This window comes from Hippichthys cyanospilos, chromosome 14 (assembly GCF_059441005.1).
Source record: "Hippichthys cyanospilos isolate Australia breed blue-spotted pipefish chromosome 14, RoL_Hcya_1.0, whole genome shotgun sequence".
Lineage (NCBI taxonomy): Eukaryota > Metazoa > Chordata > Actinopteri > Syngnathiformes > Syngnathidae > Hippichthys > Hippichthys cyanospilos.
The window spans coordinates 3,229,631-3,252,701 of NC_142382.1; the positions used below are offsets into that span (position 1 = coordinate 3,229,631).

Genomic DNA, 23,071 nt, shown 5'->3' on the forward strand with positions numbered 1-23,071 from the left:
AATGTCCTCACAAGTCCCAGAATCCAGGATTTGGTCCCCACCATGTTTAAAAAAAAAAACAAAAAACAAGGACACTCATACATATACAAAATGAGGTTTTTCCTTCATATTGGGGACATTCCATTGACATAATGCATTTCCTAGCCACTATCCTGATCCTACACCATCACACTAGATTGCCTAATCCTAAACCTTACCCGAACCTCAACCAAAATCCAATTCACATCTATACTTTAAAAGCAGGTCTTAACCCTAAGAAAGGAGGTCTAGGTTTTCTCCAAAAGATGGTAAAACACAGAATTTGGTCCACCATTTAAGAAAAAGAAAAACAACAGCAGCACCGGTACACACATACTCAAAGGGTTTTTCTCTCATAGTGGGGACATCCCATTAACATAATGCGTTTCCTAACCACTAATCACAACATTGCCTAAAACTGCCGCACAAAAAAAAACCCACAGTAAACCCCATAATCTTGTTTCCACCATGTCCCCACCAAATCCAATTCAAACGTCACACTAAATAAGTCTTTTTCCTAAAAAAGTGGTCTCAACTTGTCAGGACCACCAAAACTGTCCCTTCAAGTGTAATAGGCCCCCAAAAAAACAGTAAAACCCGGGATTTGGTCTGCACTTAAAACAGATCATTTTGTGGGTGTGTCTTGTCCCTGATGATGCTGCGTGTTCTCCGCAGAAGCCCGGTGTGGAAAATGTCCTGCAGCGAGGGTAAGGTTGCTTCGCAGATGCTGTGAGAGGTCTTGATCACATGTGACGTGATGAGCATGTGATCATCACATGATCATAGCAAATTTAGACCCTAAAAGCAAGTCTTGACCCTAAAAAAAGAGATCTAAACTTGTGGGACCCAAAATGGTCCCCGTAAGCCTGAAACCTCCCCATAAAGACATTTGGTTCACACCATGCAGAAAAAAATCAAGAGGAGACCGATACACACACACACACACAACATCGACTCCAATCTTTCAGGGTCCTCTCCTCTTCTACTCCAGGTACCTTTACTTTGAGTACAACGAGATCCGAGCGATCGAGCGCGGAACTTTGGACTCCATGCCATCCCTGCAGCTCTTGTTCCTAAATGCCAACCTCCTGAGAAGTCTCCCACCGGGCGTGTTTTCCGGAGTCAACCTGGCCCGCCTGAACTTGAGGAACAACCACTTGCTTCAGCTCCCCATGGAAGGCGTTTTGGAGCACCTCACGGGCTTGGTGCAGGTAGGTTCAAACGTGCTTGTTGGATGATTGTGAGCATTTCAGTGCAAGATGGATGCCTAGCTTAAAGCATTTTTGTGAAAAAAAAAAAACATGCCGCAAATATCACAAGACTCCTGCTAGGTCACGCCAGGCTTCGAGAAAAAATACTCCAGTTTTACCTAAAAAAAATTACAAGTCCCATGGAATAAATTAGATCACAGTGGGACCTTGAAATAAAATACACAAATCAATTAGCACAGTCCTAAAATAGTCAGAGAACAGGCTTTGCTTTTGATGTGTGAAGTGTAATTGCACATCCATGGCACCAGGTGGTGCAGTGGCACTCTCATGGCCAAAGTCTGTGTGAGTTAAAACGTTTTAAACTGCTTGCAACATTTTCTCCAGGTTAAATTGTTAAACATATTGGCGCCTCTGCAAATCTCACGCAAAAAAAACAATTAAATAAGACAGAGGTATCCAAACAAAGGCTTGAGGGCCATTTGTGGCCCAATGTTTATCTTTAACCGGCCCGTGGCATATTGCTTTTGCGACTAACATTTTTTCGTTTTCACTGCAGAGCTTTTCCATATGAGCAACTGCGGTGAATACATTTTTTTATATTATGTGGAAACGTTGTTTCCTCCATTTTCTGCACCATGTTAACTCTTTCCTTGGCAACATCAAGTAAAATAAATCTGTCAGTGATGTTTTTTTCTTTCTTTACTGAATATGATGACACTCGTAGCCGGCGCTCCTCTTAATTTTAAACTTATTGAGCGCTGCACGTGATCAACGGGTTGCCTGTTTCGATAGCGTTTGGCTCTGAAAGGTCCAAATCGTAAACATTTCAGATTTAAAAACATTGCTATGAGTAAAAATATGCAATCACTTGATTGAATGATATTGATGTGCTTTCTAAATTAGGTCAAAACATTTTAGTGTCCCTTGCATCCTTCCATTTGGGGACCTCGAAGGTTTGGATCTAAGACCTGCTAAATTGTGAGAATTCCGAGTAACCGGCTAAAAACTAACTTCCGTTGCATCGTTGGCATAGAATTATGCAAAATATCCGCATGGTAAGTCTTGTTTCGAAAATCGGTCGATTCTAAACGGCTACGTACCAGATTGTGGTCAAGCTAGGGGGTTGTGTAAATCAGTGCGAAATCTGGCAAGAGGCTTTCAGCGAACCATTATCTTGAGTGACGGTGGGGAAAGAACTGCAATGGCTCACCAGCGCTTGTTTACGACACACACACACACAAATGCGCTTAAGTATATTTACTTTACACGTCAGACGAGCAGATTAAAAGAAACTAACACGCTCCTTGCCAAGACGCGTCATATTTTCGCAGCTTGACGAAATGCACAAAACAAGCCCGACTCTTGGACTGAAATACCGCATTTTCGGGTTAGTTTGATATTCGAGGCTCTGATGTCCTGGCACCCATTACGCTGACGATTATTTGAAAGCAAAGAAAGAGGAATAACAAGGTCTCAGGGACCGGATTTAAGGAGGCGAAAATTAAAATTATTGGCTCGTTTCGTTTTTTGATGCGATTTTTCCGAAAAATGTACTAACAAAAGGGGAGAACTTGGGTCTTCTGTTTTATATTCTTAAAAAATAAACAAATTAGGGCTGAGCTATAAATTGTATTAATTTGATTAAGTAGTCATTTTAAAAATTTAATAATTAGATATTAATGATGAGAAAATGAATTTAAAATCGGTATACAATACCTAATTTTTGTGTAAACATTTCCAAGACTTTATTTTTTTAATATAAATATTTTTTGGGTGTATAACTTTGGACAAAACTGTTTACAATTGTATATATATATATATATATATATATATAACATAATACATAACTTTTGAAAAATCAGTTTAGTTGTTCAAAAAAATTATGTTTATGCACAAACAAGGCCCCAGAACTGAGAACAAAATCCACAAGATGGCCACAGAACCCCAACCGTGGAACTAGGGAGCTGAAATTTCACCCAGCATGTCAAACTTCTGCATGACGCAATCACTTAGTTATCACACTACCAGGAGTGGGAGATCCATTGGCTAAAATACTACAAGAACGATGTGGAAGAAACCGGTCCAAAAATGGTCCAAATACCGCACAAGGGTTAAGTCTGCGACAAGGCTGCACTCGCGCAAGATTCTACTGCAGGTTGTGTTCAAGCCACCGAGAGAGCAGAGCTGAGGATGTGTCAGGGGAGGAACAGAAGGGATGCGCCAGCGGAGCATGGGACGCCAGGAGACTCTGATGCGCAAGTAGCCGAGAACCCAAGAGACCGGGATTACCGCACCGGAGCATCCGGAGGACCGGGAATGCTCGGCGGAACACTAGCAGCGTGGCTTTGTTGTGGTCTCGGAGGGATTGAAGCACAAGACCCGTTAGAAAGGGGGGGTGGATGCTACAAGGCTCGGGGCTTCGGATTTTGTCTTGGAAGCGAAACCAGGTCGGGTGTAGAATAGAAGGGAAAAGTGTATAATATCGTATATAACATGAATTCAAGGAACGTAACTTTTAATCGACTATTGTTTTGACGTTCCATGAATCGTTTTTGTTTTTTCTTAAATAGGGGTGTTTGATATCACCTGTCGGATTTGCCAGCCAAAGAGGGTTTTCGAAAAATATGTTTTGGCTTGGAACTAGGGTTTTTGGTTGTGGATTTGGCTGTCCAAACAACCGTACCTCTACTTTCAAAATAAAATCATTCCGTAAGACAGTTTGTAATCTGAATTTTTAGTAAGCAGAGGCGATTTTTACAGGTAAACAGCCTAATCCGTTCTAAGGCACGAAAAAAAATCATAAACCCTTAAAATCCATACTATTAATTGTAGAAGTTGATAACATGATTGCAGTTCATTTGTTTGCCTTAAGACGGTTCTGGTGTATTAGTAGTGCCTAGGTCAATTTATTTGTATGTTTTTATCTTACAGCAATAATAATCTAGGTATGATTCACATAACCACAGGATCAATACTATTTATTTTGGGATCATTTTAAGCATGTAAATTTACTTACGTTTAGTTTGAGGTCATGCAAAGCGATTCCTGTATGTTATGCTATCGTGCTAACGATGTGCTAGCATCAGCACGCTAGTTAACGCGATATATTGCTAATCTGGTTGTCTAGTTGTCAATAACTTGATTAATCACTGCACCTTTACTCTGATGTGCGGTCAAGTCGCATTGTAGCAACTTTTGGCTTGTCCCTTCGAGGATACTCGATGAGTTTTTTTTGGGGGGGGGGGGCTTTTCTGACGCCCCCCCCATGGATGAATGGCATCAAGCGTGTACCACTGGTCCCAGCGCATGATTATGTCCCGGGGAGCTTATTTATTTCTGCCGGTCTGGCTCAGCGCTGCGGCGTTTTGCCGCATTTCTCCGTAATAGTCCTTTCTGTTCTCATTTAAATCCGCGCCTCCACTTGACATCAATTGTAATATACTGTTAACATTGTTTAATATAAAAACAAGCGAGATGTAAGAGGCACAGCTGCAGTCTTTCTCCATCATGCGCGCCGCGTGTTGTTCCGAGCGTCGTGTTGTGGCACGCGGGACCGCGCCGGCGCCTCAGGTATTATCACTGGCGGAGATTGCAAGTGACTGCATTTGCATAAGTGCTCTTAATAAATCAGGAGAAAGACAAACCCTCCTTGTCAGGCTGAAGAGCTTTTGCACGTCTGACCTTGCAATCACGTGACAAAGCACAATGAAGCGATAAGGCCGGATGCTGAAGTGGTAGCTATTTCGCCCTCGAGGACATCGTCTAGCGGAGCTTTTCTTCGAGGTGCGGTGGGCGTGGATTAGCCTTGATGGCGGCTTTGGCTTTTTCTGAGGCAGGCAGGCAGGCAGGCAGGCGGGAAGCCGTGGGTAGGGCTCGCTGAGCTGTTTCCTTCAAGTTTGCTCGGGGAAAGGACAGCAAGAGTCGCGCAGTGTTTTTGATGGATGTCTACGCCGGCTAATCAATGACTCCTTCGGGGAACTGCTGTCAGTGTTCATAAAGTCTTCCGTGGGCCCTGCTAACTATTGTTTATCAGCATTTCTGGGTTCAATGTTTGGGGAGGGTATTTTAAATGGCCTATAACATGTTGCAGCGGACCCCCGCCGCACGACATTAGTCAGTTCCGGAGTTTGGATCCTAGAAACCTTATGCGCGCTAAACCCCGGGTAAAAACATCACAATTTGATGTACATATTAAAAATGAGGAACGAAACAGTATAGTAAGTTCTACTTATATATAATGTACATGTATATAATTAAATAACACCATAAATAATAAATATAGAGGATAAATAGACTTTTATTTACCTTACCTTTTATTTACCAGACTTAAGCTGGTTATGGCCATATTCCCTAGCAGGGGTAACGATGCGGGTGCCTTTTTCGTATTTCCTGATTATCTCCAGCTTTGTTTTCATAGTAAACATCCTTTAACATCACAAGCAATCTTGGGACCCATGGCTAACCAATTAAAGTTTGAATTAAGAACTAAAATGCTCAATAAATACGATATTGTAATAGAATAGAATCGTGTAATCGAATCACATATACTGTGTACTGTGTATAAAATTTACACATCACAAATTTACCCAAAATTTTACACATTCTCTTATTAAATTTAGGCATATATTTTTTTTTTAAATAATACTGCATATTGTTTTAACTCTTTTTGAGCACAACCATTGATTCACATCTTTTCAGTTCTATTTGATAGTTGCATAAATTGACACCTCGAACAAATACACACATTTGCTCGCTGGTGGCTAGCTAAAAATACAAAACAAAACAAAACAAACAAACAAACAAAAACACAGATAAGCCGCAACGAACTATAAACTGCAGGGCTCAAAACATGAGGAAAAAGTCGGAAAAATACGGTAAATTATCCGGCCAATTAATCAATCAGGCCCTACTTACTAATAATGCCACACTCTTGTTAGCTTCTTCTTCTAATTCTACGCGTTGGTTGAGCTCCGTCTCCGTCGGTGGTTCACTTCCTGCGCTCTGCACTCCACATGCGTTCCGAATCAGCCCATTGTCACAATCATAAGCGTGCCGAGCTTAAGAGTCTTTGCAAGCGTCAAGAACAGGATTAGACCCTAACACCCACTCATAGGCGCTATGCAAAAACACCTCCCTGCGAGCACTCTCAAAAAGACATTAAAAAATACTTAAAAGTTACCATAACGAGTTTTCCCTTGAAAGAAAAAAAAAAATTAAGTGATTCAGCGCTTGAGTCGAGGCCAAAAATGATTACGGTTGGGGAAATAAGTACCCGGGGAGCGCTCTCTTCCGGTAATGACCGCGTTCAAAACAAACACACCCTCCAACGGAGTGACAATTGTGCACAAAAGTATTACACGGAGCTCTCCATGTGAAGTCACCAGAGTTGAGACAGAAACACGTAGCGCGCATGTACGTACGGTATAATCGCTTCATGAATATTCAGCGAGGAGCAGAGGCGGTAACGCGTGTCATTTTCTCACGCTGATATGTGGGTCACGATCCACCAGAGAGTTTGACGGGGATGCAAACAAACATTGAAAGAAAAGCTTAGAAAAAAAAAAACAGCAGTCTGCCACCTATGTAACCTGCCCCCACCATTTTAATACACGTTACAGTTGTTTTATGGGTTGGAGGCAGAGAGTTCATAGATACTATTTTTATGATGCTAATTCCTGAAATTTTAAGCCATCTATCGTGTTTTTCGAGCTATAAACAGCAACTTTTTTCTCATGATTTGAGCCCTGCGACTTATAGTCCAGTGCGGCTTACTTGCATTTTTTTTTTAACGAAATTACAATTTTTGGGGATCGAATTTGACTGATTCATGACACTGAACAAAAGCGTAAACTACTGTTAGCACCACATGCTAGTCGCCAACAGGCTAGCTGTCAGCTTTTTTTTTTTTTTTGACAAAGAATGATTTTGATCTCCTGTGATGCCATTTTAGCTTCTTGAGCTAGCCTTCAAAAATATTTTTCTGCAAATTTTTTTAACGAAATGACAATTATGGGCATCTGACTGATTTATAATATTTGATACATCATATAGGCCTACAATATACAACACTATGTTAGCACCTCATGCTAGCCACCAACTGGGTAGCTGTCAGCTTATTATTTTTAACTAGCTATGTGAAAAATGACAATTTTGGGGGATCTAGTGACAGATTTTGATTTCCTGTGATGTCGTGTTAGCTTGTTGACTTAGCTTTCAATTTCGCTGCCAATTTTGTTGTGAATAAAATGACAATTTTGGGGGCTCATAATACAACACAGCAAAAATGTAAACTGCTTTGTTAGCACCAAATGCTAGCTACCAACTGGCTAGCTCTCATTTCTTTTCTTTTTTTAAACAAAGTGACTGATTTTGAGTTCTGGTGATGTCACGTTAACTTCTTGAGCTAGCCAATTTTGTTGCAAATGAAATGACAATTTTGGAGGATCTAATTTGAATGATTTATGATATCTTACATATTATAAACAATATACGACATGAGCAAAAACGAAAACAACTATGTTAGCACCTCATGCTCGTCGCCAACTGACTAGCTGTCAGCTTGTTTTTTTTTAACTAGCTATGTGAAAAATGACAATTTTGGGGGATCTCATTCTACAGATTCATATTTGATATATCATATTCATAATACGACACTGAACAAAAATGTAACCTATTTTGTCATCACCTCAGGCTAGCCGCCAACTGGCTAGCTATCATCTTTTTTTTTTTCCTTTAACAAATTCTCAACTTTTCGTGAACAAAATGATTTTGGTTAGTTCATTTACTTGAGCGTCTCTTGCTAGCCGCGTTGGCTAGCTGTCTACTTTTTGTAAACAAAATGTGTTATGATAATCACCGCCCGATGTCACAGGGTTTGAAAATGATGAAAGTTCTGCTTTAGTAGCTCAAATATATTTTTAATTTTCAGGATAAATCAGCCCCCATCAGAGCACGCTTGTGGGTCGCAATGATCAAACCAAAGCAGGGCACCGCCGTGACGTGACTTAATTATATTAATATTGATTTGGGGTGTGATCATTGTCTCAAAGTCTATTAACAGATTAGCTGTCTGTCAATAAAAAAAAAGCTCTTTATTTTCACGGCGCTTCTGCGCATTCTTTTATCTGCCTGACAAAAATACGCCCATGGATATAATTATAACCACAGCGGTGAAGATTTCACGACACGCTGTGTGGAGTATACTAATGTGTTTCATGTTGCGGGGATGACGGGCTCTTCATTATTTAGCATTGCGGGGAAGACGAAAGCAGCATCTCCGACATTTTCCGCCATAAAACGGCACGTCATATGAGGACGTATTTTTTCATGGTGAATCCTCCAAATGCCGTAATCGCAAAAACTTGACCTAGCTACAAATAAAGGCCAACTTTTTTTTTTTAATATATATATTTTTTGTTCATGACTTCTGCTTCACACTTAATCCCATTTATCTATATTATATTGAGAATAAGTGGAAGCATTTCTGGAAGAAAGCCGAAAATGGGACTCGAACCCATAATGCGGTGTACCCCCCAGAACACACTCGCTGCAGTGACTATAAATAAGATCATTAGAAGTATAACTAAAACTATAAATTTTAATGAAAAAAAAGCAATATATAATAACTTTATAATATATATACTTTACTTTATTTACTTTACTTTACTTTACTTTACTTTCTTTACTTTACTTTACTTTACTTTACTTTATTTATACTCTATAATAACTTTAGTTTTCACAAGTTACATGTAGGCTGGGCGTAACGTCACAACTCAGTAGCTAACCGCTAGCTCACCATGCTGTCCGCTTGGTTTCATGCCAGTCTCTTAAAATGTGGCCATAATAATGATCAAAAAACAGCTTTGTTGTGAGGCCATAGCAGAACTTAATTCATGCTAAATACATTTCAAAGTGGTGTTAATAATTCTCTTTTGCTACGCTCATAAGCCACGTAAAAAAGGACAAAAAATGACCACATTTTGTTTTTCGCCGGCCGCTTTGTTGGTGGTATTAATTATCGAAAAAAAGCCTGGTGTTAATTACGTACACGCCGGTTTCCCCGCCGGCTCGTAACTCGCCCGCATCCAACGTCTGTCAACGTACTGACGCGGCGTAATTAACCCCGCCTCGTCAAGCCTCCAGTTTGATTGACAGCTCGACAGTAAATAGCCCACCCAGCGACCGGGCGTAAAGATTGTAAACGGTGTACGGACGCATGTTCGGAAAAACAAACAAATCGGCGGGACAAAATACGTTTTTATGAGAAATAGATAGACAGAATTAATGTTTTAAAAGTGGTGAGCAAACATTTTACTTTTCTAGAAGCCAATATATTAAATTACCGTAATTTCCCACATATAAGACGTGCTTCTTTTTTCCCAAAAATGGACCTAAAATGTAGGTGCATCCTGTAACTTAAAAATTGATCTATCGATCTTTATGTCGGCTGTATTCTTACCTACAATAATTACTGTAACGGGTGGATGTCAGTTGAGGTTGTCACGGCATTATCTTCAATGAAAGAAGCGAGCGCACTGAACCAACGTCCGAGTCCATCCCTGTTGACACGCAGGAATATTACTGCAACAGAATTCCATTTGTACTCGTTTCTTAATTGCGATCTTTTGACGTATACGCACAATCATAAACTTGCTGTGCAAATTTGGGTATTCATGGCAGAATGAACTAGAGCTGCTTTGTGAGTAAAGAAAAAAAAAAAACTTCAAATGCATTCAATGTTACACTGGCGAGGCGTTCACTGACATCTGCACAATGTGGGAAATCTCAGACGCACTAACGCGCAACAAATATTACGGATAGGAACAAGAAAATATGAAGAATTTACAAAAGATGAGATTTATTCAGTTTTTATTATTTTGACATTGTTGTCAAAGTTTTGCTACGTCTTATACACACAGATAAGAATAAAGCCATAACACAAAAAAAAATAAAGTTGAACGAGCCAATGGAGGGAGTTTGCGAGAACTTGCGCAAAAAAAGTGGATTGACATTTTGCTGAATGTCATAAATCTCAAGTTTGAAGCGGCTTTAATTAAGACGGAAGCTAAAGTGCCAGCTCTTGTCCTCCAGTTAGCCGTGACATCGCACAAATGACTAAGTGATGCGCTACTTCACCAATAGCACCGCAGGGAAATGGAGAAAATTACGCCGCGCTGAAGCCGTCAACAATGGAGGAAAACCAGGAAGTCTCGTGTTTACTTCTGTCAAATCATTTTGATGCCAAACAGGAACGAAAAACGCAATAACGTCAACATTTTCACGTTATAATGTGATAAACTTTCAATTTTTGACAAAATAAATGATAAATTATGATGTAAATAATTTGACATTTTATTGCGTATTGTTTTATAACGTCCTGATGTTTCAATGCGATAAATTTAATCTTTTACCTTGAAAATCATCCCGTTATAAAGCGAAGATTCATGATTTGACATTTTCACGTGAGAAACGACGTGACGTGACGTATTTATAGCAAAAGGAATTCGGTCTATTATGGGATGAATTTGGCATTCACACCGATATTTCAATGCGATGAATTTCATATTTGAACTTGATAAATATGTTAAAATGTGTTTTCATATTTTAGCATTTTCACCCGATAAACGTCATGTTATAACGTGATACTTTTATTTATAACCGTAAACTACACACTATAGTGTAAGGAATTTGCTCTTTTTTTTATGATAAATTTCGCATTCACACCGATATTTTAATGCGATAAATTGGATATTTATATTTGATAAATATTAAACACTAAACGCGGTGTTTCATGTTCTAACATTTTCACCTGATAAACGTCATGTTATAACGTGATGCGTCTGAATTTATAACCGTAAATTACACACAATAGCGTAAGTAATTTGCTCTTTTTTTGTGATAAATTTCGCATTCACGCCGATATTTTAATGCTATAAATTTTCTATCTGAACTTGATAAACGTCACATTAAAACACAGTGTTTGATGTTTTAACATTTTCACATGATAAACGTCATGTTATAATGCGTTAAGTTTGAATTTATAACCGTAAATTACACACTATTAAATTACACAATATGACGTAGGAAATTCAAAGTAAATTTTGAATTAACACCGATATTTTAACGTGATAAATTTCATATTTGAACTTGATACATCTCATATTATAATGCCCAGATTCATGTTTTAACATTTTTGCATGATAAACATCATGTTATAACGTCATAAATTTGAACGTATAATTGTAAATTACACACCATAGTGTAAGGAATTTGCTTTTTTATGGAAAAAATTTCACATTCACACGACAATTTCTCATTTGAATATGATCTGTGTCATATTTTACCACAATAAAAATCTTGAAAAATAAGTTTCACACTGTAGATGTATTTCATGTCATGTAAAAAATAATCAATTTCCATGTTTAAACACAATCAAATTCACATTTTTACCAAGATCAGTTTCACGTTATTACTGAATTATTTGAGTAATTTGTGATAGCAATATTCACAATATAATAATGTATCAACTTCATTTTTACATTTTCACAACAACCCCTGTTAATTATGGAAATGCTTCATGGCGGTTTTGCTCATTTTGTGCAAACATCTTTAGAGTAAACATTTTTTTCCCGAATGTTTTTATAATCAGCATTATTTACACACAAATTATATTTACCAGCCCCAACGAATAGCAAAGCTCCAGCGCAATTCCCTCTGCACATAATCAGCTTTAGTCTTCTCGAATGTAATTTTCCACGGATACGCGATCAATACTTGATAACGGCCAAGTGCATTTACACACCTACACTTCTCGTCTAAATTTAAACTCACGGACGAGCCCGTCTTCATTGTAAAAATGAAAGATTCCTCTTGTAGTACACTTGTGAAGGCGCCGCTTTAAAGGCAACACTTGAGAGGCGTACAAGTTGTCTGCTCGCTTCCTAACATCTTTTATTGATGGCAAATCACGCTTTTTATAGCTGCGCCGTAAACGCCGGGCGCTCCGCAATTTCCGTGACCCTGGAGTGGAATTATTTGCATTTTCAAGTGCGCTTCAAACCAACAACCCCCCCACCAAACAATAAATAAATCAAAAAAATCATGTGGTGTTCCGACTATATTCAAGCATAGTGGAGAAAATTTTCATTCATTTCAGTTTATGTTGGGGAGATTATCTTGGAGTTATTGACAAAAATACCAGACGTTTTTTGTTTGGTTTTGTTTTTTTGGTGATTTCTACAAAAAAATAAACTCGTTAAGGTCTCGACTCTCATTACCCAGCAGCCGAAAAGGAGAAAACTGTCAAAACCTGGCCGAAATTTGTTGTAATTTCGTCTAAAATCTATTATATATCATTTTAAAGGAAATTGAGTGCACATATATACCTATATACCTATATAACATATATACCTATATAAATCTCTCTCTCTCTCTCTCTCTCTCTCTCTCTCTCTCTCTCTCTCTCTCTCTCTCTCTCTCTATATATATATATATATATATATATATATATATATATATATATATATATATATATATATATATATATATATATATATATATATATGTATAATGTAATGTAATGTAATGTGAGGTAATGTAATTCCAATGTTCTCGTTTCTCCAGGTGGACCTGCAGCAGAATCCGTGGGAGTGCAACTGTGAAGCGGCGCCCCTCAAGCGTTGGCTAGAGGGGCTGAGCGCGGTGGTGGTGGTGGGCGAGGTGGTGTGCCACTCCCCGGAAAAAAACAAAGGCGTGGACCTGCGCTCAGTCTCCATGGAGCTCCTGTGCCCGGAGCTGGAACCCCAGGAGGACCGGGAGCAGCGGGCGGTCACCTCCATCGCACCGGACGGCGGAGCGGCGCTCGGCCACCCCGACCCGGAGCCGGGTCCCCTCGTCCCGCCCGGGAAGGACTCTATCCCTCTCTCGGTTCTGGTCCTCAGCCTTTTGGTTCTGTTTGTGTCTGCGTTCTTCGCGGGGGCGGCGCTCATCGCGTACACCTTGAGGCGGCGGGACAAGCTGCCCTTCCGGCGCCAGGGCGAGGTGGACCTGGCCGGCATCCAGATGGAGTGCGGGATCTTCGCCGAGGGGACCCACCACCACCATCACCACCACCACCACCACGGCCTGGTCGAGACGCCGCCCCAGCAAAACCACGTCTACGATACCATCTCCGTGGCCAAAAGCCCCGACCCCGAGGAGCAAAAAGGAGGGGTGCCCGGCGGGTACCGCTCCTCCGCCGAGAAAGAGCGCGAATGGACCCTCCAAGTGACCTCGTCCCCCATCAGCACCGTGGCGGGAGCCATGGGACCCCTGGCGCCGGGCCTCCACGAGAACGGCATCCTCTGCCCCACCGTCATCGACAGCCAGGGTCCGACGCCCAAGGTAGAACTGGTGGACTGCCTCTTCAGACTCCCCACCCCGGAATTCCGAGATCTGCCGGACAGGTACGCCAGGCCGCCGCCCCGCTACCCTCACCCGCAGGACGCCCAGACGCGGGACGCCGCCTCCTCCGCGGGACCCCAGACGCGGGTCATCGCCACGGCCTCCGCCGGAGGCGAGCAGGAGCAAGGCTCTCGCCTAATGACCACGCCGGACTACATGGAGGTGTTGGACCGCTCGTACCAGTTTTAGCTGCCTACCCCCTCTCTGGAGGTCCTGTACAGAAGCTTTGAGGAGCCCTTGGGGGGGGATTGCACTACAAACTATTCCTGGATACCAAGCTGGGTCACTTTTTTTTCGCCCCGCATACTACTCGTATCGGCGTGGATTACCGCTTTCACGGATCTCCGCCAGGAGGGATGACTCGGGCTTTGGTTGCGGGGGCGTTGAAAGGTTTTCACGCCGGCAGCGGCACTTGTCAAAATCGGAGAGTTGTGGGGGAAAAAAACAGCAAAAAGTGCCTTAGCGACGAGCAGCCAGCAAGTGTGGTCGATGCTTATTTTTCTAATGAATACAGATCTATTTATCTAAACTACTGCAGGATGGACGGGATGACCAATCAGAGTGGAGGAGGGGGAGGAATACGATTGGATTTGTTTATATTCTTTCATGACGTCACGTTAAATTCGTTTACGGTTGAATTGGGTGTCAGCCAACAAAGAGCGGACATTATTATTGTTATTACAGTTGTTGTGTGAATATTAAAGAGCTCATTGAGAGAAACTGTTTTTTTTTTTTTAAATTCCCGAATTGTTCATTCTTCAAAACTTGCCTACATCAAAATTTAGGTACATTTTTTTTTCTCCCTAATGAGGCTCATCTCAAGTCTCTTAATTTGACACAAATCTTCAAATTTAATACTGTTTTTGCCATTTGTTGATTATTTTAGTTTGCGTATACAATTTTTGCTAAATGGCTATTCTATTTGGGGCAGTGTTTGGTTTTTCCCATAATGCCATGGGGTATGTGCATGCGCGAGTCAATACCCCTTGGCATTATGGGAAAATATCCTACGATTTTAGCATATAAGCTACAAGTACGTACATTCAAATGACTTTGCCAGTCAGAAGTGTTTACGTCGACGTAGTAGTTTACGTAGTCAATACCTCTTGATTTAAGACCCCCCCCCAAAAAAAAACAACAACAAAAAAACTAAATATTTTGTAAAAACTAAATATGTCCGCAACGTCATACTGACATCAAGAGTGACAGCGCACAGCACATATTAAAATTAGGGGCTCATCTCAAATCTCTTAAAAGTAGGGGCTCATCTCAAATCTCTTAATTTGACCCAGAACTTCAAATGTAATACTTATCCCTGTTTTTGCCATTCATTGATTATTTTAGTTTGCATATACTATTTTTGCTAAATGGCTCGTCTATTTGGGGCAGTATTTGATACCAGAATGGCTTGATGAAGCGGCTTCATACTTACACCTAACCAGCCACGTGTTTGCGGTAATTAGATGCTGTTTTCTCAAAAGTATTTGGCCACGTTTTTGTATGATTTCAAAAAAATCCCAACCCCCAAATTCTCCATTTTCAAAAGGCAACACTCTCAAATGAGATTTTTTTGTCGCCCTACATTTTTCATTCTCTTCAAACCATGCTTTAATGTGCAGTTTTCGCGCCTTTATTTTGGCATATTAGCATACCAACTGCTAGCATTTTAGCATCTGATCATTATTTCATTCAAAACAGTAGCTGAATTCAGGGAAAAATGTAAAACCCTGATAAATGTGCCTCAGCACTTCGTCCTATCAGGTTCAATCAAGCATCCGATCCAATCTCATTAGAATGCTAAGAAATGATTATTTTTCATATGTCAAAGCGTTACATTCATTTCCTGAATTTCAAAGAGATTTCAGTTCAGCTCCAGCTCTTTAGTATTCACACACCATTTCTACCGACATGGCGTTTTCTGGCGACGACTTGAGTTGATTTTGAATGGCGGCCTACGGTGGAAGGACACTGCGGTTGTGGATTCATTTGGGCTTTTCTTCAAAGGACCCCGCCTCCACGTTTTCATTAACGCTTTCTTTTTCTCCTCAAAATATGGACCAAATGCAGGACTTTTTTTGAAAACAAAAAGACTAAAACGAAAAAAAAAATGGACAAAACTTAACTATCAATGATTATCTTTTACCAAGGTACCTTTACATGCTCATCTTCTACAAATATTAGAGGCAGTTGTGAATATATTTATTCTTTGTTTTTGTTTTTTCGGGGGGGGGGGGGGGTTGTTGTAAGAGATCACATTACTATCTTGACTGTATAGTATGATTCTGCATCTGCTTCAGACGCCTTCTTCTTCTTCTTCTTCTTCTTCTTCTTCTTCCCGCCGACCCGATAAGTACAATAAAGGGTGCTACGTGAACGCCATTGTGTGAACGCTTTAAAAAAAAAATCAAGCATCTTATCGCATTAGAAAAAGAAATCACACTTTTACTTTTAAGTCGACATTCTTCACGGGCAAAAATTGCAGTAGATATTTTGCATGAGATATTTTGATTAACTTTTGTTTGCAAGGAACAGTAATAGAATGCTTGAAAATTATCCTACTCATTTGAATCTGGTGAGTTTGAGTGAGTGTTCGAAAACCTGTGGGATACCGACCCTCGAGGACTAGACTTTGATACCTGTTTAAACCTGTCAAAACAACAAAGATCACCTGGATAAGACACAATTGGAACAGGGAGCTGATTGGCCAACACAAGGGAAGCAGGTTAAATCAGGTGGATGCAATCAGCAACCAAAACACAACCCAACACACAACAGGAGTGGATTTGAGTCGTGAAATGTTTTCTCTTTCCTTGCGAAAAATAATTGAGAAGCAAGATCAGATTACTATTTTGAAGATGTAGAAGATGCTTCTTCATCTGCTTCTTATTGTTTTTCTCTCGTCGTCTTTACCCGGTGTCATATCATCGCGTTGAGTGATGAAATGCGTGAAACGTGGCACATTATCTCCTAAGAATCGATGCGATCTACTCGTGGAAGCAGAAGGTTGTGCGGGCCTCGGTCCAAGGTGTCGCTCTCTCTCTTTGCCTTCTACTCTCCGCTTTCTTGTGTCTTTCTTCTCTCCCTGCCTTTATTCGCTCTCTCTCCTCTACTCGCCCTCTCATCTTTCCCTTTTTGTCTCGTCTTTACCAAGGCTGTCATCTGGGCCTCGTAGCTCAGGTGCCCGACGCAATTGCCCCGGACGTTTTTCTTGACGCTTCTTGACACGCGATCACTCCCGATGCCCTTGGAGATGCGACTGGGCAATGTTGTCGTACTGGATTCTCAAGACGCTACTCCGAATGCTACTCTAGATGCCGTGTGCGTGTCTTCACTCAATGCCTTTATGGATGTCAGCGTATTTGTGATTATTTTCGGACCGACGCTCGTTATGTTGCTGTTGGTGCTGATCAAGATGCTTTTGTAGGTGAAAACATTCTCAAGCGCGCTCAATGTGCCGGCCGCTGAGATAGTGTTACACTAACCCGACGATCGGCCGTCAGTGGCCCCTGCAACGTCGGTCTATTACTTAGGAAAATCGACTCAGAAAAATCACCGTGAATGTTTGGTTCAGGCAACCTAAAACATTTACTAAACAAAAACCCAGAAGGAAGACAAGGGGCTTTTACTCGTGAGGAGAGCCAACCGATCTAATACACACCCTATCCTCTTCTCATTTATTAACTCTATACAACAAATTATTAAAAAGAATTTTGCTGGGGTTGATTTCCACTTTAACACAAGATATTTTATTGTTTTTTTAGTTGGAAACAGTGGGTCGTTTCTTACCTGCGTTAAGTCGTTAAAGTGGTCATAACTCACTTAAATCTTAACATATTGACATTAACAAAACTCAGATGGCATAGCAGTGTGATTTAGGGGTTTTTATGTTTCATTTTTAATCCAAAAGCACTGATATAGCGTACTACATATTGTGTCAGTTGCCATTTTCCTTCAGATACCGTCTTTTTCCAGATGATGTTATAGATATTTATCTAAAAGATGCTGTTGTCGATCCGACACTCGTGTACGTTGTGGCCCTTCAAATAAGTGCCTCTCTTCAGGCGCCTCCTCACTGACAGCGTTTACACACTCTGTGTGTTTGTGTGGGCTCAGCAGGTCTTTGTAGCCGCATGTGTGTGTGTGCTTTTTTTTTTTTTTTTCTATGCAGGGCGGCCAACTGCGTGAACGAGTTTGCGGCGCCACCGCCTGGACCTTAATCCCCTAAAGCTGTGTAGTTGACGCCCGTCACATCGGAATCCATTGTCCGGAAAGACAAAGGTGTTTGCTTACAACCCAACCGCCGTTAAAGCGACAAATGACTAATTATAGCAGCCTGCTTCGATTTTTAACCCTTGTGCGGTATTTCCACCATTTTGGGTCATTTTCCTCCACGTCGTTCTGGCACTATTTTAGTCGAGGGATGGCACACTCCTGCTGGTGTGATAACCAAATGGTCGTGCCATGTTGAACTTTGATATGTTGCCACCATCTGGGTGAAATTTCAGCTCCCTGGTGTCTTATTTTGATGCTTTCACTTTTGATGTAAAAATCAAAAGATTGAACAAAATACTGCAAAGGTGAAACACTTTTGTATTGTGACAGTATATATATATAATTTATTTAACTCTATAATTAATTAAAATGGTATTGAATTCATGAAACATTTATTTAAATAATAAAATAAATAATGAAACATTTTATTAATAATGAAATATTTAATGAAACGTTGATTGATTTGATTTGATTCCACATTTTATCAATTCAACATTTAATTGATGCATTCATTGAAACGGATTTATTTAATTTCCTATTTAATCACTTAATAAAATATCTATTTAATCAACAAAACATTTAAATAATTAACACCTTATTTTATTATGTCATGGTACATTTATTTATTTAATTTTGGCCACCTTCATACCTGGAACACCTTTGACATCTCACGAAAAACTTTCTAGAACCGCTGCTGCCTCCGCATCAGTAGTGGGCGCTATACCGCGACCGAATGACACATCGGCGAATCATCATACTCGTCAGAATCAAAAATCAATTTTTTTCCATTACGTTTGATTACATTTTACATTAAATTTTACCAAAAGTGCAACACTATTTAACATTGGAAAATATTTTTCAAACGTGACCGCAGTATGCAGCAAATGTGTACGCAGAACGCTAGCTTGCATGCTAGCCCCGTGAAGAGCAATTCGAAATCCGCCGTCGCCAATGTCGCCATAGCTTTCGATAGCAGCCGGTGGAAAACCAACGTCTTGCCTTGACCGCTCCCCGCGCTTTTGTGTGTGCGCCTGTTAGTTTTGGCTGTACATTGGGTGTGTTTGTGTGCGTGTGAGTGATCTGACAGCCTCGCCATGGTTCATGTGTTTGGGTTCCTGTCAAAGGCGTCCTGTCACTGTGTGTGCAGAGCGAAAAAACGCAGGGAGGAAAAAAAAAAAAAAGAAAGAAAGAGAAGAAAAATCCTTCATTTGGCCGAGTGGAGGATGAAAGAGTGTTTAGACTTCAAACGGCCGAGGGCCTCTGCGCATCACGTTGCATCCTGATGGTCCTCCAGCCGCCGCGCGGAAACAAGGAAAATGTGACTCCGGGTAAGACTTTCTGGACAATTAGATAATGACGCTCATTAAAACGCTGGCGTTTTTGCACAAAAGATAGATATGTGTGCACGTTTTCTTTCTAATACTTTATTTCAAGTACGAAAAATCTTTTTCATCGGGTCTAATATCCGTGCTGCACCATTTGCAGCATTGAGTTGACAATCCTTCAAACGAGCCTTTGTGCAATTCGCCGCCACTTCAATTCACTTCAGATATTCGTTTTTATCTCGGCCTCGTTATTAATTACAATAATTGCCGTAACCAGACGAGGGCCAACGGCAGATGGCCGGTAGCAGCCAGTGCCTGTTGCAGCTAAAAGCAGCTCCCGTTAACTGACGGCATTATTTGAAATGAAAGAAGCGAGCAGGCTGAACCCACGTCCGAGTACATCCTTGTTTACAAACAAAATAAATTCTAAAATGGAGAGGTATGTGTAAAAGTTATGTTTCCAGTTGATTCGATTCAGAGTGGCAAGAAAACGGAAAGGCATTCCACTTGACTTTTTGACTAATTGCGGTCTTTTGGCACATACACACAGTCATAAATTTGGCAAAACACGGATGCTGCGCAGCTTTGGGTATTTGTAGTTAAAATGAACTCGAGCCGTGTTGCGAGGAAAAGGGAAAAAAAAAACTTCTTTGAGTGCATCCAGTTACACTGGTGCTGCATTCACTGACCACTCACAAAGTGGGAAACAATATTAACGTGCAACAAAATTACGGCTATGAACACACTATATACACCCTAACTTAGAAAACCCCAGAATTTGACCCGGTGCGTCCAATACACAGGTGCGCCCTATGTTTGGGGATTTACGGTAATTTTGGAGATTTGTCATTTTGTTTACACATTAACATATTACAAAGAAAACAGCTTTTAAAATCTCAGTCACTCATATCTCAAGGCACCACCTAAAATGTTAATCTAAATCATCTTATAATTGGATGTGTCTTATATTTGGTGAATTACGGTAATGTGCGGCAATTTGGACACCTATGCCTTAAGCAAAGGCTGTTGGAACACAAAATGTGGAGCAACACATGTAGAAAATATTGTAAAAGTTTATCATAAGACTTACAGCTGGTGAATTATTAAACAAGATGACATCGCCCAAAATATAAACAATAAAAATAGCAAGGTGAACGAGCATAGCGATATCAATATTTTCTCACACCTCTGACCGCCACCTCGCGATATTTGCAGTTTATTACGCGGCGAAACTCGATATATGTGGCCTCCTTTTCCTTAAACGTGCGATTAATCCTTTTGTGGCGCATGGCTGCGGAGGCTTCCGTTATTGAGCGGGCGTGACAAACGGCGGCGGTGCGGAGCGGGTCATCCCTCACGCAAACGTTTACATTCTTGTATCGGCAGCGCCGCACGGACGCTCCGGTAAACAAGCACAATAGTGTAATGGCCTCTGCATTGCAGTAACGGGACCGTGGCTCTGTGGGCAACATTAGCATGAGGGGAAACACAAACACACACACACACACACACAGATGGATGGAGTGAGAGAGGAAGGAAGAGGATGATAAGAAGGTAGACTAAAGAGGATACGGGGAGATTTGAGCGCGGAGGAGATGAAAAGGGAGGAGAGAGATCAGCGAGCCGGCGTTTGCTGGCTTAAGGCTGCCCGAGGACTCCTTCATTTGCGCCAGGAAGAAGAGGGGCGAGACCAGATTCTGGAAGTGCGCTCTTAAAATTGCTAACCCCATTTGGGTGAAACGGTTAACCCAGCGCGGGGTCCTAAGCGGAGGTTCAAAGGGTACCCAGGCCATTCTGAGTTACGTTGGGTTCAGATTTGGATCCAACGGAAACTGGCGACATTTTAATAAACAACAAACAGGAAGGAAGACAACGAGGTTGTTTTTCTCACGAGGAGATCTGATCTCAGAACATCATACCTAAATACAATTACTCTGACAGAAACAATACATACTGTTGTGGAATTTTTAGGCTTTAGGTGAGATTGATAAGAGAGTCTGGAAAACAAATGTTCTTTTTGGGGGGTTTCTCCATACTTGAATCTACAGTTTACCGTAATTCCCCAAAGATAAGACATGCTTTTTTTACCCAAAAATGAAGGCCAAAAGTATGAGTGTGTCCTACAAACGTGAACTGAAACATAAGATTAAGACCTCAGCTAACAGCGTGTGTTAGCTGAGGTTGTTACGGCATTATTTTCAATGAAAGAAGCAAGCGGACTGAACCAACATCCGAGTTCATCCTGGTTCACACATTAAAACTATACAGCTATAGTTAAAAAAGAAACATTTCCCCACCAACCATTTCCTAAAATAAAAAGAGTGATTTTTTTCCAATGTTAGAAGTACGGCATCCCTATCTTACGTTTTTTTCACATTACGAAGTGGAATATGACGTTTTTTTCAACCTCTTGTTACGGCATTTTTCATGCTTGACAGCACCAACAACTGTCATGACCTGTGGGTTGGTTGTGTTTATGTTGTTTTGCCTCCCTCTTCAGGCGTTTTTAGGAAGTTGCTCTAATTTTCTGTTCGCGTCAAACTGCCTGCGCCGCAACTCATCACTCAAATGCTGTTCGGTGTCACGGTGTTACGAAGATGTCGCTATGCTAAAGACTTGATCTTATGTGAGTGCTTACGATATCGTATTTATTGTTCAATTTAGTGCTCAATTAAAACTTTAATTCGTTAGCCATTTGTCGCTAGTGATGTTACAGGGAGAATTAAGAAGATGATTACTATGGAAACGAAGCTGGAGATGATTAAGAAGTACGCTAGGGAACATGGTCGTATTTAGTTTAAGTCCCGTCACTCCAAAAGGTAAATAAAATTTCATTATTTTTCCTTTACATATTTTTTATTCATGATGTTATCAATTATATACATGTATATTATATATAAGTAGTACTTCCAATACTATTTTATTAGTAAGTTTTAATATGTATATGAAATTTTGATATTTTTACTTGGAGTTTTGCATGCATTAGCTAATTAGCATAGGTTTCTAATTAGCATAGAATTCTATTTCCCGCCGTATGCCGATTTCGCATTCTCCGGAACGGATTAATGTCGTATGGCGGGGGTCCACTGTAAAACTATCCTATCCTAACCCAATTTGCCCAAAACAGGAAAAGTAAAATTAGTTGTTAGTGGGAAAACGCGCACATTTTGGACTAACAGTACCGGCACGAATGAAACGCTCCGCTTAAGACGGCCATTGTGCAAAAAAAACCCTCGGATGCTACGCTGTTTGTCGAACACAAAATGGCAGCGGCGTGAAGGTGTTTATTCCGGTAAGCTGATGCACGTCTGTCAGCGTGTCACTTGTAAGCCGGCGGGCCGACGCTAAGACGGCAGGGGCCGGGCCCGGGCTGACGTTTGCGACGCGAGGACGGACGGCGACGGCGACGACAGCGGCGGCGGGCTTCGGCTTTCATTTCCTCGCCGTTCGGGGATTTGACGTCTCCCGAACGCGTCCTGCCGATTAGCGCGGGTTGTCGGGCTGAAATTGGGAGGAAAAGCATAAAGCAGATGAGCTGCTGATCAAGCACCTGAAGCGAATAGGTACCATCAAATAGGATTTTTCTTCTTTTCCAATTTCCTCCTCCGAGGACACTCAGCATATTTGCAAAATGGTTTGGAGATCAAACGCGCAAAAATCTAAATGAGGAAGAGGACTTTGATACGGAAACAAGTAATAAAAGTACAAAAAAAAAACTTTTATTCATAAAGTAATCAGAAGATGACACTAAACTAAAGGGGCTTAAGGAACCTCAAAATTGGGCGCCAAAGTAGATAAGACAGA

At 40.9% G+C, this 23,071-nt stretch overlaps 1 protein-coding gene across 2 annotated transcripts in view; it reads left to right on the forward strand.

The window, feature by feature from the left end:
• LOC148412542 (SLIT and NTRK-like protein 3) overlaps positions 1-15,887 on the forward strand; it is a 32,962-nt gene extending 17,075 nt beyond the window's left edge. For both annotated transcript variants that reach the window (XM_088433381.1, XM_088433383.1), the window contains 2 exons: positions 1,010-1,229; positions 12,852-15,887. In XM_088433381.1, the coding sequence (XP_088289507.1) occupies positions 1,010-1,229; positions 12,852-13,859 (1,228 nt within the window). In that variant the 3' untranslated portion in view covers positions 13,860-15,887. The remainder of the gene's footprint in view (positions 1-1,009; positions 1,230-12,851) is intronic.
• The last annotated feature ends 7,184 nt before the right edge of the window (positions 15,888-23,071 follow it).